At 38.7% G+C, this 12933-nt stretch overlaps 1 protein-coding gene across 3 annotated transcripts in view; it reads right to left on the reverse strand.

Annotated features, from left to right (window-relative positions):
* Window positions 1-12933, reverse strand: part of LOC107591833 (protein sidekick-1-like) — a 368532-nt gene that overhangs the window by 43566 nt on the left and 312033 nt on the right. For all 3 annotated transcript variants that reach the window (XM_016281108.1, XM_016281124.1, XM_016281117.1), the window contains exons 24-27: window positions 10439-10589; window positions 8144-8381; window positions 6288-6403; window positions 5270-5459 (exon numbers count right to left, since the gene is read on the reverse strand). In XM_016281108.1, the coding sequence (XP_016136594.1) occupies window positions 5270-5459; window positions 6288-6403; window positions 8144-8381; window positions 10439-10589 (695 nt within the window). The remainder of the gene's footprint in view (window positions 1-5269; window positions 5460-6287; window positions 6404-8143; window positions 8382-10438; window positions 10590-12933) is intronic.

The following is a 12933-nucleotide window of genomic DNA, read 5'->3' on the forward strand; positions in this document are numbered from 1 at the left end:
GTTAATAAAACCTTACTTGTATCACACTTGACGTGGTTCATTGTTTGCTCATAACTGAGTCACTTAATCATGCAGATTTATGCTACAAGCTTTTGTAGAATTGTACAGTAAGGAAGTTATTTCCCTTAACGAGGAAATTAACGTTCTTAGAATTGACAAGACGGTTGACCCTGAGAGGTCAGCTAAATATCTACAGCGGATCTAAAATATTCATAATTAATTATAACTAGTTAGGTATTTTAGGTGTTTGCCAGAGTGTTGCTATGTGGCTGCTAAGACATTCTGAATGGTTATTAGCACATTGTCATTGTATTCTGAGTGGATATTGGGGTTGTAGGTTGTTGTTAGGGTGTTGCTATGTGGCTAAGAAGTTCTGAGAGGTTGTTATCATGTTGTTATGTAGTTTCTAGGGTATTGTGGGTGATTGCCAGGGATTTGCTATGTTGGTGCTGTTGTATTCAAGGTGATTGCTAGATGTGAGTGGCTGTCAAGGCATTGCTACACAGCTGCTAAGGTGTTCTGAGTGATTGTTAGTATGATAGAGAGGTGTTATAAGCGGTTGCCAAAAGTATTGCTGTGTAGTTGCTCAGATGCTCCAAGTCATTATTACCACATTACTATGAGGTTGTTAGAATGTTGTAGGTGGTTGTCAAGGTTTTGCTATGCAGTTGCTAAAGTGTTCTGAGTGGTCGTTAGCACAATGCTTCAATGTCGTGAGTGGAATATATGAGTTGCCACAGTGTTACTATGATATTTCTTGAGATGTTCTAAGTGGTTGTTAGCACATTAATACAGAATGTGGTTGCTAGGGTGTTGTAGGTGGTTGTCAAGGTGTTGCTATGCGGTTGTTAAATGTTCTGAATGTTTGTTAGTACAATGTTACAGTGTTATGGGTGGTTGCCACAGTGTTGCTATGTAATTTCTAGAGATGTTCCAAGTGGTTGTTAGCACATTACTACAGAATGTGGTTGCTAGGGTGTTGTGGATAGTTGCCAGGGTGTTGCTATGTGGTTGCTAAGGTGCTCAGAGCAGTTATGTTCCCTAGAAATTACTCTACAAGCCATGCAATTTGAAGTATAATTCATATGCATGAGTTATATGCCAAAGTCTACTTAGTGTGTGGTTTGTTAATTCAAATCTGCTCAAATCTGCTCTAGCAAACAGTACTAATGATTAGCTGTCGGCTAGCAAGCTGCAAAATCAGGTCGTTTTTCCCTTTGACTTTGTCGTCTTGTCCTTGACCATAGTATTTAGATCCATGCTGGTTCATGAGTGCTGCCACATGGCACAACTACTCACTCTACCCCTCCTAAAGCAGGCCATCGCTGAGTCACATGCTCCGCTAGATGACCAGAGATCTATCATTGTATGTTAAGACTGGAGCTAAACATTGCCAAGGGGCGATCTGCTGCCTACAAGAGGAGACCAATGTTGACTGGAGGATGTAATGACTGTTGTGCCCTACTCTGAAGGACACAGTGTGCCACCGGTGCTAAAAGAGGGCTCTGCTAAAGGCCTTGATTAAGGAGGATGTTTCCTTCCCCTGCTGATGTGTCTCACCTCTAAACATACACACTTTCCTCTCTCTCCAAGGCGTCTTTGACAGGCCTATACATCCACTAACAGGACACCTGTGGAGCGACAGATAACATGGAGGGAATCCAATAATGGTGGTGGGCCGGTGCTGTGCCTGAGGTACACACACAAACACATAAGCAGGAAATGACACTGTGAACACACCGCTGCTGTGTTGTACGAGAATCGTTGTGCTGTACAAATGTGGAACAAACACAATCAACATTGTGCCACCTCTCGACTGCTTCCTTAATTCTCTCTGGATTCCCCCAGTCGATGCGGTCAGTTAGGCGGATTCTATGTTTCATTTCCTGGACATTAAGGAACTTATATATCTAACACATCTGACAGCAATTTGATTTGTATTGCTTTTTGCAGTCATAATGTGTGGGACCATAGGGACACATGTCCACAAGAAGAAGCTCTTACAGTAGAGCGTGCTTTTCCCAAGATGCCTCTTTCTCTTGCCAATGTATTGCTAACATTCATCATCCTGCTATCAGCTCTCCGCGTGCCACGAGGTTTATATGGAGATTACACGCACATGAGGAGTCTTCTAACTACTTATGACGCGCGACTCATGACTCGAGTGCATTTACTCTGCATGAATCTACAATTAGAAAATCAGTTTATTAATTACTTTTTTAAGTGAGTCGCTAATAAACGCACTTTCTTGCCAATCTTTTCAGAGACGTGCAAACTCTAATGATTTTAAGGCAGACTAATCTAATCGCAACTCAAAAAAGAAACGTCCAATTTGCTGCCTGCTTTGCTGATATGGCTCTGATTAAATCCAATTACAGGATGTTTAGGTTTGCAGACAAAAGCCAGGACAATCACTCACGTCCAGCCGGAACAGGATGGACATCCTGTAGCATCTCCATCCCCCTAGCGTACGGCATCCAGGGCCTGGATAAAATGATGCTGTACCATCAGTCCTTAATTAGGTCTGTTCTGGAGGGTAATTTAAAAGGCAAACACACAGATAATTGCTGCCAAGGTCGAGTGAGCACAGACGGGAGGGCATGCTGCCCTGGTCCTGTGCTTCCATCATAAAAGTGCGGCGGTGAAAAGGCCCGAGCTCTCTGCGTCTGTCAAGGGGGAGCTCCATTTACAGCCAGGTTTAAAAGAGACCTGATATCTCTTATTCAGAGAGCTGCAGAGCTGACCGTGGGCATGCAGACTCCATTAATGTGACTCTGTAGCTGGCTGGATTAAGGGCTGACCCCTGTGTTTCACATAGTGGGCTTCTTTAAATGGCTCTTACAAGCTGGGGAAAAAGGCTTCTATTGCTATCCCCCATGACGCCCTCTCTCGTGATAAGATTCTTGGTTTGTGAGGCAAGCAAAACTGCACAAAACTGCGCAATGTGACGTGTGATTCAGTAAGTGTTGTTTTAGCTTATGACTTATAATATTTACATTAACAATACCATATACACAAATGACATGATCCAGACATGAGAACATATACAGACTAAGATATTCACATCATTGCAGCATTTACATCTTATAGATAGATAGATTTGAATTGTATGTTTGATTCAGTTTGTTATGGATTATAGAGCAAAAATAAGACACAGTTGTCCCTCTCAATATTCACATTCGTAATTGTCTGATATGGGTTTTTTAAATGGATGATTTGTAGACCATTACATTTGATTCGCTTTAGTCTTGCATGTGTGGTACAGTCTAGTTCAATAATATATTTTATTCCTCCATTTCCGTTGAATAATTTCTACGTAGAGAACTGAAAGCAGCTGGTTTATATTTAATATTAAGTCTCCAAGTATAACATGCTTGAATGAATTAAATCAGCTTTGAACGAGATAAATTACAATTCAGCACTTCATATGTGCACACTATATTGCTTTATCTGGCAAATCTCATGGTACACTGCGTATATCAATTGTTTCTCCAGAACAACCTTGAGGGGGGCCTTATTTGTGCCATTTCCCAAAAACATATTTCTGCTGTAGTCTGTCCCTTATGGCCTTGTTGGCTGTATAGCAATCATATAAGAGTGCATTAGTTTAAACTCTTATCTGTCTGTAATCCTGACTGGAGTGAATCACTGTTGTAAAGGAGAGCAAACTTATAATTTCTCTCTTCTTAAAGCTTTCTTTCCTCAAATTCAGCCAGCCCTTCAAAGTCTATTTAAGTTGCAGTCTATAAAGTAATTTGGAGGCCGTCCTCGCCAACGGAGTTTGTATTTGTGAGTCTGTATTAAGTTTACTGTATCAGTTTACCTGTCTAATACCAAATCTAGTCTTAAAAAGGACAGTGAGCGAATCAACTAAAGCTGGGCTCACACTACAGGAGTTTTAGTCCCCGATTTATCCCCAATTTTCCCCTCCCGAAAATCGGAGAAAAAAATCTTATAGAGGACATTGGACGGTTCCGATGTTCGGCGCAGATTATCTGGTAATGTGAGATGTTTACAGATCGAATCTAGCACCTCCTGATCTGCTCACACACAAATTGGGGTCACTCTGATCATATCAAACATGTTTTCATGTTTCATGTTTTCATTTTGTCAAATCTTGTAGTGTGTGCGTGTTTAAGATTTGAGGAAAGAAAATCTGTGAAGATTCTCCTTATGTGTGTGCTGCAACCAGATTTCGTAATGGGTTAGGATTTAAAAACTCCTGTAGTCTGAGCCCGGCTTTAAGCGAATGCAAAGGCACAAAATGTACACCAAAAACAAATGAAGCTTCAAAAGCTATTGAAGGCCTTCAAAAAAGTGTCTGAAAGAGCTTAAGACTAAATGCCATTTCATCTTTTTTTATTCTTTAAAATCCAAGGCCACATCAATCTGTGCAATCTAGCACGCAGAGCAAATGCCCATTACTCATGACAGCTCATAAACTTACACTGCTTGGTCAAGGAGTGTGCACATAAAACAGAGTTACAGCATTAATAAGAGAAATCATTGAAAAATGAAAATTTGGTCATTATTCATCCTCATAGGTTTCAAACCTGTATTTCCTGCAACAAAAAATTAAATACTGTATTTGGAAAATTCTTAAGGTGGCCTTTTTTTAAACAAGTTAAGTGATGTTTTAGCGACACAAATTATACACACAAAAAACACCTTAAGTAGTACCAGCACACAAGTTTAATGAGGCCACACAATTTGTAAAAGGAAACAAACCACATTTAAGTCCTTAATTTATCTTCCCCAGTGATTTCATGATAACTGCTGACAGTTGAACCCATATTTGTGAATGAATCAGTCCAATTTGTGAACCAGATCAACTGGTTCATTGAAAAGAACAGGGTTAATTCATTTTGGTTCTCAAGTTCAACTCATTTACTCAATGATCATAGCATTTCTCTCAGCTCACTAGCAAAAAGATTATCAGAGAATAATGATTTATATTGTTCCTCACACAAAGCATCAGAAGACTTGGAATACTGCACAAACGTTGATGATTTATTTTAAGATGCTCTATTGTGTTTCTTTTTGCAGCCTGATGAACAGATGAGGTGACTATGAACTGTTTTTGATGAGCTGCATTAAAAGTTATTTTATGTTCCACAAAAAAACAAAAAACAAACAAACAGCACACTATTTTGGAATGACATGAAAGTGGGTAAATAATGACGATGAGAATTTTGGAGAAATATTCGTTTAAACTCCCTATGTGGTCATTAAATTGAATTTCAGTGGTGAAATATGAAAAGTTGCTCACCATCATCCTTGGTCCTCTCCAGGACTGGGGGGCTGCTGAGCTGCCCATCTCCGATTCGTGTGAAAGCCAAAACTTGGATTTCGTATTGGACGTATTTACGCAGGTTCCTCAGTAAGACAGACTGCGTCAGATTGCCTTTAACCACGTTCACCTGTGCCTCCGAACCGGAGTCTTTCTCTTTGTACATAACCTGAAAAAATAAGCATATTAAGCATGATTATAGCTCACATCACTGTTGTGTGATTTTGTGATTGTGACTGACTTTAATTTAAGATCACATTAAATGGAAACACACAGGGATAGCTGTTAGTAAAGCTGAATGGCATGAGGTTTGTTCCTCCGGGGCCACTGTTCAGCAGGCTGTTTCTCTATAAAGCCTCCTGCCTTAATTACGGTTGACTTTAAACCAGAGAAGCTTCTCTGAACACATGGGTGCACATCAAGATCTAGCTGCAAATATTTGTCTTTCTGCATGGGTCAGACTTTCAATTAATTCATTATTAAACCATTTCATTACTTAAAATGAAAAGGTACTGGAACAAACATTAACAAACATTAATATTTGAATTGTTTTCTAAATTTACTTAGAGGAAAGGCAAAAATGGCAATGGCACAAGAAAAAATTAAATGTGAAATGTATGTAAAAATATATGTATATTTGATGGTTTCATTTTAGAAATGTATAGTATAGCTGCAAAGGGTAGTTATTATAGGAAATGTTGGATTTCAGTGAAGAATAAAAACAATGCCTCCTTTTCTCAAGAGGGGAAAACATCAAATCTTTCATGTCATTTCATCATACACAACACAGTTTAAGGGGTTGATCTTACATAAAAAAACCTTTATTCACTTCTGAGACACTTATTATACTGAGCCAAGGGCTCCTTCGGCAGACATTGTTTCAGAGAACCTCAGCGCACTTCTTGACATCAGTGTGAGTTAATTTTCATTTGTGTGAAATCACAAAGAATGTAATAGACAGAACAACAAGGCAGAAGCTATTCTCACGAGGAACCACCTTGTATCCGAGGATGTTGCCGTTCTGCTCGTGCTCAGGAACCGGGCCCCAGGTTACCAGGATGCGACTGGAGCTCATGGCCTCCACCGTCACATTTTCCGGAGCCCCCGACGGCACTACGCAAACAGAGAAAGACAAATCACACTCCCTTTTCGCACAGTGCCTTAACACACAGCCCCGAGTACTGAGTAAACTCACGGGGATTAGTCACCTCTCCAATGTCATAAGGGAAAAAAGAAAGCAAACAGCATTAGCGTGTGAGCAGCAAACAAGGGTATGAGTGTGAGGAGACAGCGAACAGACCACTAAAATACAGCAAACCTTTAAAACTAGGCCTCATATCAGGCAGCATGGGCAGCCCAGAACATCCCTACATGTCGGCTATTAGCCACACAATTATATAATGACTCCCTCCACAGACGAACTTCATTTTCTGATTACAGTTACCCAAGCGCAGCCTTCCAAATGATGACCCACTAGTGGCACCAAATGGAATTGGAATCTGTTTGAGCGGCACAACTTTGTTGACTCATTTATTTATTCATTACTTGACCAACTGGATAAGTTTGGGGTGAGATAACCTGTTCATCCAAACCATGGAAGACATTGAGGGTGTTTAAAACTTTTAAACAGTCATTAGTGGTGCTTGCTCATACTAACGGTTATGGATTTGAAGAAACTTCTCAAATATTGTGGCTTGTTGAGAGGAGGTTGACTATTACTTAAAGTTATCAGATTTACAATTTTTTACCTTGTGGAAATATAATTAAATGGGAAGAAAAAAACTGTTAGATTTACTAGTTCATTAACGTTCAAAAGTCTGGGGTCACTGAGATTTTAAAAACGTTTTTAACAGTCTCTTATGCTCACTGGCTTAGGCTTAATGTATTTGATCAATACAACATGCAGTAAAAACAATATTTTGAAATAGTATTGCTATTTATTATTTTATATTTTAACATTTTTAAATGTCATTTATTCCTGTGATGGTAAAGCTGAATTTTCAGCATCATTACTCAAGTCTTCAGTGTCACATGATCCTTCAGAAATCATTCTAATATGCTGAATTGCTGCTCAAGAAACTTCTCTTATGATCATTAATGTTAAAAAGAGTTGTGCTGTTTAATATTCTTGTGGAAACTGTGATATACAGTATTTATTTTCATGATTCTTTGAAAGTTCAAAATAACGGCATTTATTTGAAATAGAAATGTGTTATGACATTATAAATGTCTTTACTGTTACTTTTGATCAATGTAATGCCTCCTTATTGAATAAAATGATTAATTTCTCTGGCCTCTTTAGACCTGGGCTAGAAATCGCTCAGAACACCCCAACAACTGCAAAGCAATGCCCTGCAAACAAACCACAAAACCCTGGCATTGCGGTGCTGTCTTTTGCATGTGTAAACATCATTCACATTGTTTACAAAAAATGTAAACATATTTATGATTCAGTCTGATATCACCAGTCACACAGAAATGACACACTTCACTTTTAAATATCATATTTTTGAAGTTTACACTGCAGTCATTTGGGGCCATAAATCTTGCAGGGAGCAACGGTAAAGATAAGTAGGACATCAGGCAGCCAATCACCTTGCTTCTTATCTGCAGTGTAGGCATGCAGAGAGCAGTTCTCGAGTCAGACAGCATGAGTGTGTTGTGAGGGGCTGTTATGGTGATCACATAAAGGAAATACAATTTCAATTTGTGAACCACCTGTTTACATTTGAGAACATGATTATCCTGAGAATGGAAATTTCAAGATGCTCCCTCTGCATCACAGTGGCAAACATGTCTCTGTGTCCCATTGGGCTCATCAACCCGTATTAGTATCCGACCGGGTGTCCTCACCTGACTCACGCGTGCGTCCCTTCACAGGCACACTCCAGGGTCCGGGGCCTATGGAATTAAAGGCCTGGATCTGCAGCTGGTATTCGGTCCACTCCTCCAGACCCTCCAGGGTGATCTCCCTCTCCAGCCTGTCGTTCACCAATCGTGTGCTGGCTTCCCCCCGCAGGTCCGCTCGCAACACTCTGACCCTGTAGCCCACGCTCTCTGGATTTCCATTGTACTCGGTCTCTGGCAGTGGCTGCGAGGAAACATCACTCTCGTAATAAGTCAACAGAATTACTGACAGAGAACTGCTTATATAAGATTAATCATCTGTATTCATAAAGTTAATGATACACCTTTTGACACATGGTGAAGCGAATGAACAGTTTTCACAAGATGTATTTAGGTAACAAATCTTTTTACTTATTCATACATATTTAAATTAATAAATGTTTATGTTGTTATGGTCATTTTATGTTACACACTGCCATTGAAAAGTTTGGGGTCAGTAAGATTTTTTTTTCTTTTTGTAAGAAATTAACAATTTTATTAAATGAGAACACAATAATTTAATCAAAAGTGACAGTAAAGACATTTATTATGTCTTAAATAAGTCGACATTTATTAAGATTTCAAATAAATGCTGTTCTTTTGAACATTGCATTCATCAAAGATTCCTGAAAATAAAATGTATCACAGTTTCCAAAAAAATATTAAACAGCACAGCTGTTTTCAACATTGATAATAATAAGAAATGCTTCTTGAGCAGCAAATCAGAATGATTTCGGAAGGATCATGTGGCACTGTAGACTTCACCATCACGGCAATTACAACATATTCAAATGGAGATTTTTTTAAATTCAAAACAAAAAACTAAATAAAACAAAACAAAAAAACCTTCATAATATTACTGTTTTTACTGTATTTTTGATCAAATATATGCAGCATTGGTGAGCATAAGACACTTCTTTCAAAAACATTACAAAAATCTTACAAACTCCAAACTTTAGTAGTGTAGTGTGTTATAAAATGTTTGAACACTGACACAGTTTTACCGTTTTACCACTGACACATTTAAAAAAAATTATAATTCTGAGCTGTATCTTCAATTGAAATTTAAAATGATATGCCCTTCAGGGTAAAAAGGACTAAAAATAAAGAATATGACAAAATATAGACTAAATTTAAAGAACTTGTTTCATTAGACAAAAACTAAGAGAAAAAAAACTGTGTAAAAATAAACAGTGCGGCCTCTGAAACACACAGTCTCAGCAGCGTCCTGATTTGCTAATGCAAGCAAGCTGAGCACATCCTAACCCAATTAAATATACATGCTCCTATAAATCTCATATTTATATTTAATATGCATATTTAATAATGCAACATCATTTACGTGCCCAAAAAAATCAACTGAACGATTTTGATTGGGTGCCAAAGGATAAGTGAGATGTCACAAACTGGCAAAACATCAGCTCTCATGTGCTTTTAATTTGACAGGTAAAGAGCTTCAATTTGAGGAACTCAATTTAGGCACTAGCTCTCACATGTCAGCAGCCTTTATATAAGCTGAAAATCGATAGATGCCTAAAAACACCCTGCTTTCAACATACTAGCCTGTATTCATGTGTGATACAAGATAATGACAGCCTGTCAGAACACTGGGACTGAAAGTTACAATGTAATATGTAGGATATCAGACAATCTAAGATTTGGTCAGAACCGAGTTGAGGCACGAGGAGTCACAAAAATTCCACAGAGGCCCCAGACAACAGGATGTCATAAATCAGACCCTAGCCCTTCTGAAGCAAGCCTAAACCTAAACCCCTGTCACAGAACAGTTTTCAACATTAACACAAAAGAACACATTGACAAGTCCAATTTTGGGGCAAGTTATCAAGAATAATGGTCAAAAGAGATGCACAGCGTGACCGCCACATGGAAACATGTGACAGTGATCACAAGCTTCAAATTGACTTCCCCCACTTCACGACATTGAATCCTTTTTTTTTGTCATTCTAACTTCTGTGAAAGAAAGACCCTGAATTATTGAATGAACTCAATTGAATATAATGCACTTAGCTTACCTCATATTTCTCAGAGATGATATGAATCTGCTGAATTACACCTATTAAACTTTGAAGTATCTTATATCTAAACAGCAACCATTTGACTGATAAAAGTCACAGAAATAGTTATGAAACACTTCACTTCATGAGTTGATGAGTATTGTTTTACTCTACAGCCCTCTGGAGCAAATTGAGGTTAAGTTGTTTACTCAAGGACACAATGATTTTTAACCACAATGCTACTTACCACCCAGCGTAGCCAGAGGCTGGTCTCACTGGCCGTGCGCACTGTCACGCTGCTAGGTGCCATGTCTGGAGGAGCCTGCAGGGTTTGAATTACACGGGACGGCATGCTCACTGGACTCGGGCCCACGATATTCACCTGACACATTCGGAACCTGTAACCACCAAGTTAATCAGTCACTTCGTTAAAACTTAACACTGGTAAGACTTCCCAATGGGAAAGTAGATGGCAGTAGAGTTTGTGAGTAGAGTTTATGTTTGTGCATGTGCTCACTGCAATTCACTTTATAATTGCACCAATTACCATGAAATCACAGTTTATCAGTGAGCAGAACAAATGGAGAGGCTGCGGCAACATCCATAAGATCTGACATAAATTGCGGAGTAGAGAAAAACACGGAGGCAAGCAGTTCATCATGAAGCTCAAAGATGATTCAAGCTGTCTGAAACAAACGGATGAAGTCATACATTAAACCTGTTTAGATAACAGCAATAACTTTATATTCACCGAATGAAATAATACGATTATTGGCGTGCCGTAAATAAGACAATATTCAAATTAAACAGTTTACATGTGACAAATGCATCACACTGTACATAGATAAAATTTTACAAAATATAATTTTTATATGGTAAATAATAGTAGATGTGTAGCGCATTCTGGCATACAGCATTTAAAATAAAGGGATGCATATAAAATAAGGGATGTCAACAGATTAAAAGATTTTATTAAATAAATTACATAAGTTGATTATTCAAATAAAGCACAATTAATTCCATATATTCATATTTTTTGAGAATATTCTCCAAATGAAAATGATTCAGAGATGACTATTATGGCAGACACATAAAGTATTGATTAGCACTATTTTCTTAATTGTTGGTCTAATCATGCTAAATTATATTTTTTAATAATCTGACACCATAAATACAGTTATTAAAAAAAAAAAAAAGTATTCTAATTAATCTGTTAACCGGCTTTTATTTGAACTATATAGTTCAAATAAAAGCCTGTTAACAGATTCATTAGAATTAATTACTTAAATGTGTCTATCTATCTATCTATCTATCTATCTATCTATCTATATAATTATCACACCCCTGTGGATTGTCTTGTATGGTTTCTCCCTCTGTGTCCTTATTTGGTTGTTCCTGTTCTCATTATTAGCTAATCACCTCATTGTGCTCACCTGTCTGCCCCTCGTTATCCACCTTATATCAGTTCCTGTCCATTGTGTTCGAGTTTGTCAGTTATTGTGAATGTTACCCTGTGCGTGTGCTCCTACCCTCTCGTGTATTCATTAAAGTCTTCTTGTGTCCTTCATCCTCGTTGTCCTGCCTGTTCCCTGGCACAGCCACAACGTGACAGAATAACTGACCCAAAAAACGAGATGTCAACGGCTGAAGACAGGCTTTGGTGTCTGCAGCAGGGTGGTCGGGATTTGGAGAGGTATGTGGAGGAGTTCCTAGAGCTCTCTCACCAGGTGAGCTGGTTGGATTCTGTCCTCGGGGTCTGTTTTCGGCTGGGGTTGGATGATGATGTTATCAGCGGTGCGGTTCCCACGTATAGCTTTCCCCTGATCGAGCTGGTTAATCAGGTCCTGTATCTGAATGGCATTAATCTGGAGGTAGAAGAAGTTGGTCTTCCTGAGTCGAGTCTAGTCACAGCTGATAGTCATGAGTCTAGTCAGATCTCATCTGATCATCCAGAGTCACGTCACATGACGTCTGGTTTCTCAAAATCCTGTCACTTCCTGTCTGTTGCACCCAGATCTAGGACTGTTCGGCTGTATCCCAGACTGGCTTCCAGCGTGGAGGACCCACCGCTGGTGTCGGCACGGGCAGCTGGCATCCCGAAACCAGCGCTCTCAAGCCCGCCAGCCTCTGTCACGAATCCAGTCCCTCCCGAAAACCACCCCGCTGCACCAGGCCACAACGTGACAATAATGAAGTATAGTAGAAGTATATTTTCACACTATTACGATTACAAGTATATTTAATAATATGATTGAATCTGAATTGAAATCTCACATCTTGGCTAAAGAGAATGTTCTGAAAGTCCACAGCGGTTCACACACATGATGATTTGCAAATGTAGATGAAATAATCGATTTGTACATGCAGAAACTTTCAGAAATGGGCAAACAAACTTGGGTATTGCTATGCTATGCATTTGTGAATCTTGTGCATTTGGTAATCATATTTTGTGAATATGAATTAGTTTACTGTGAGCTGATGTTTTCAAATATATAAACTTTTCTGGCGAATGTGAATTGGCATACAGTGGGTACGGAAAGTATTCAGACCCCCTTAAATTTTTCACTCTTTGTTATATTGCAGCCATTTGCTAAAATCATTTAAGTTCATTTTTTTTCCTCATTAATGTACACACAGCACCCCATATTGACAGAAAAACACAGAATTGTTGACATTTTTGCAGATTTATTAAAAAAGAAAAACTGAAATATCACATGGTCCTAAATATTCAGACCCTTTGCT

Source organism: Sinocyclocheilus grahami, unplaced genomic scaffold, assembly GCF_001515645.1.
Source record: "Sinocyclocheilus grahami isolate Dianchi unplaced genomic scaffold, SAMN03320097.WGS_v1.1 scaffold9.1, whole genome shotgun sequence".
Taxonomy (NCBI): Eukaryota; Metazoa; Chordata; class Actinopteri; order Cypriniformes; family Cyprinidae; genus Sinocyclocheilus; species Sinocyclocheilus grahami.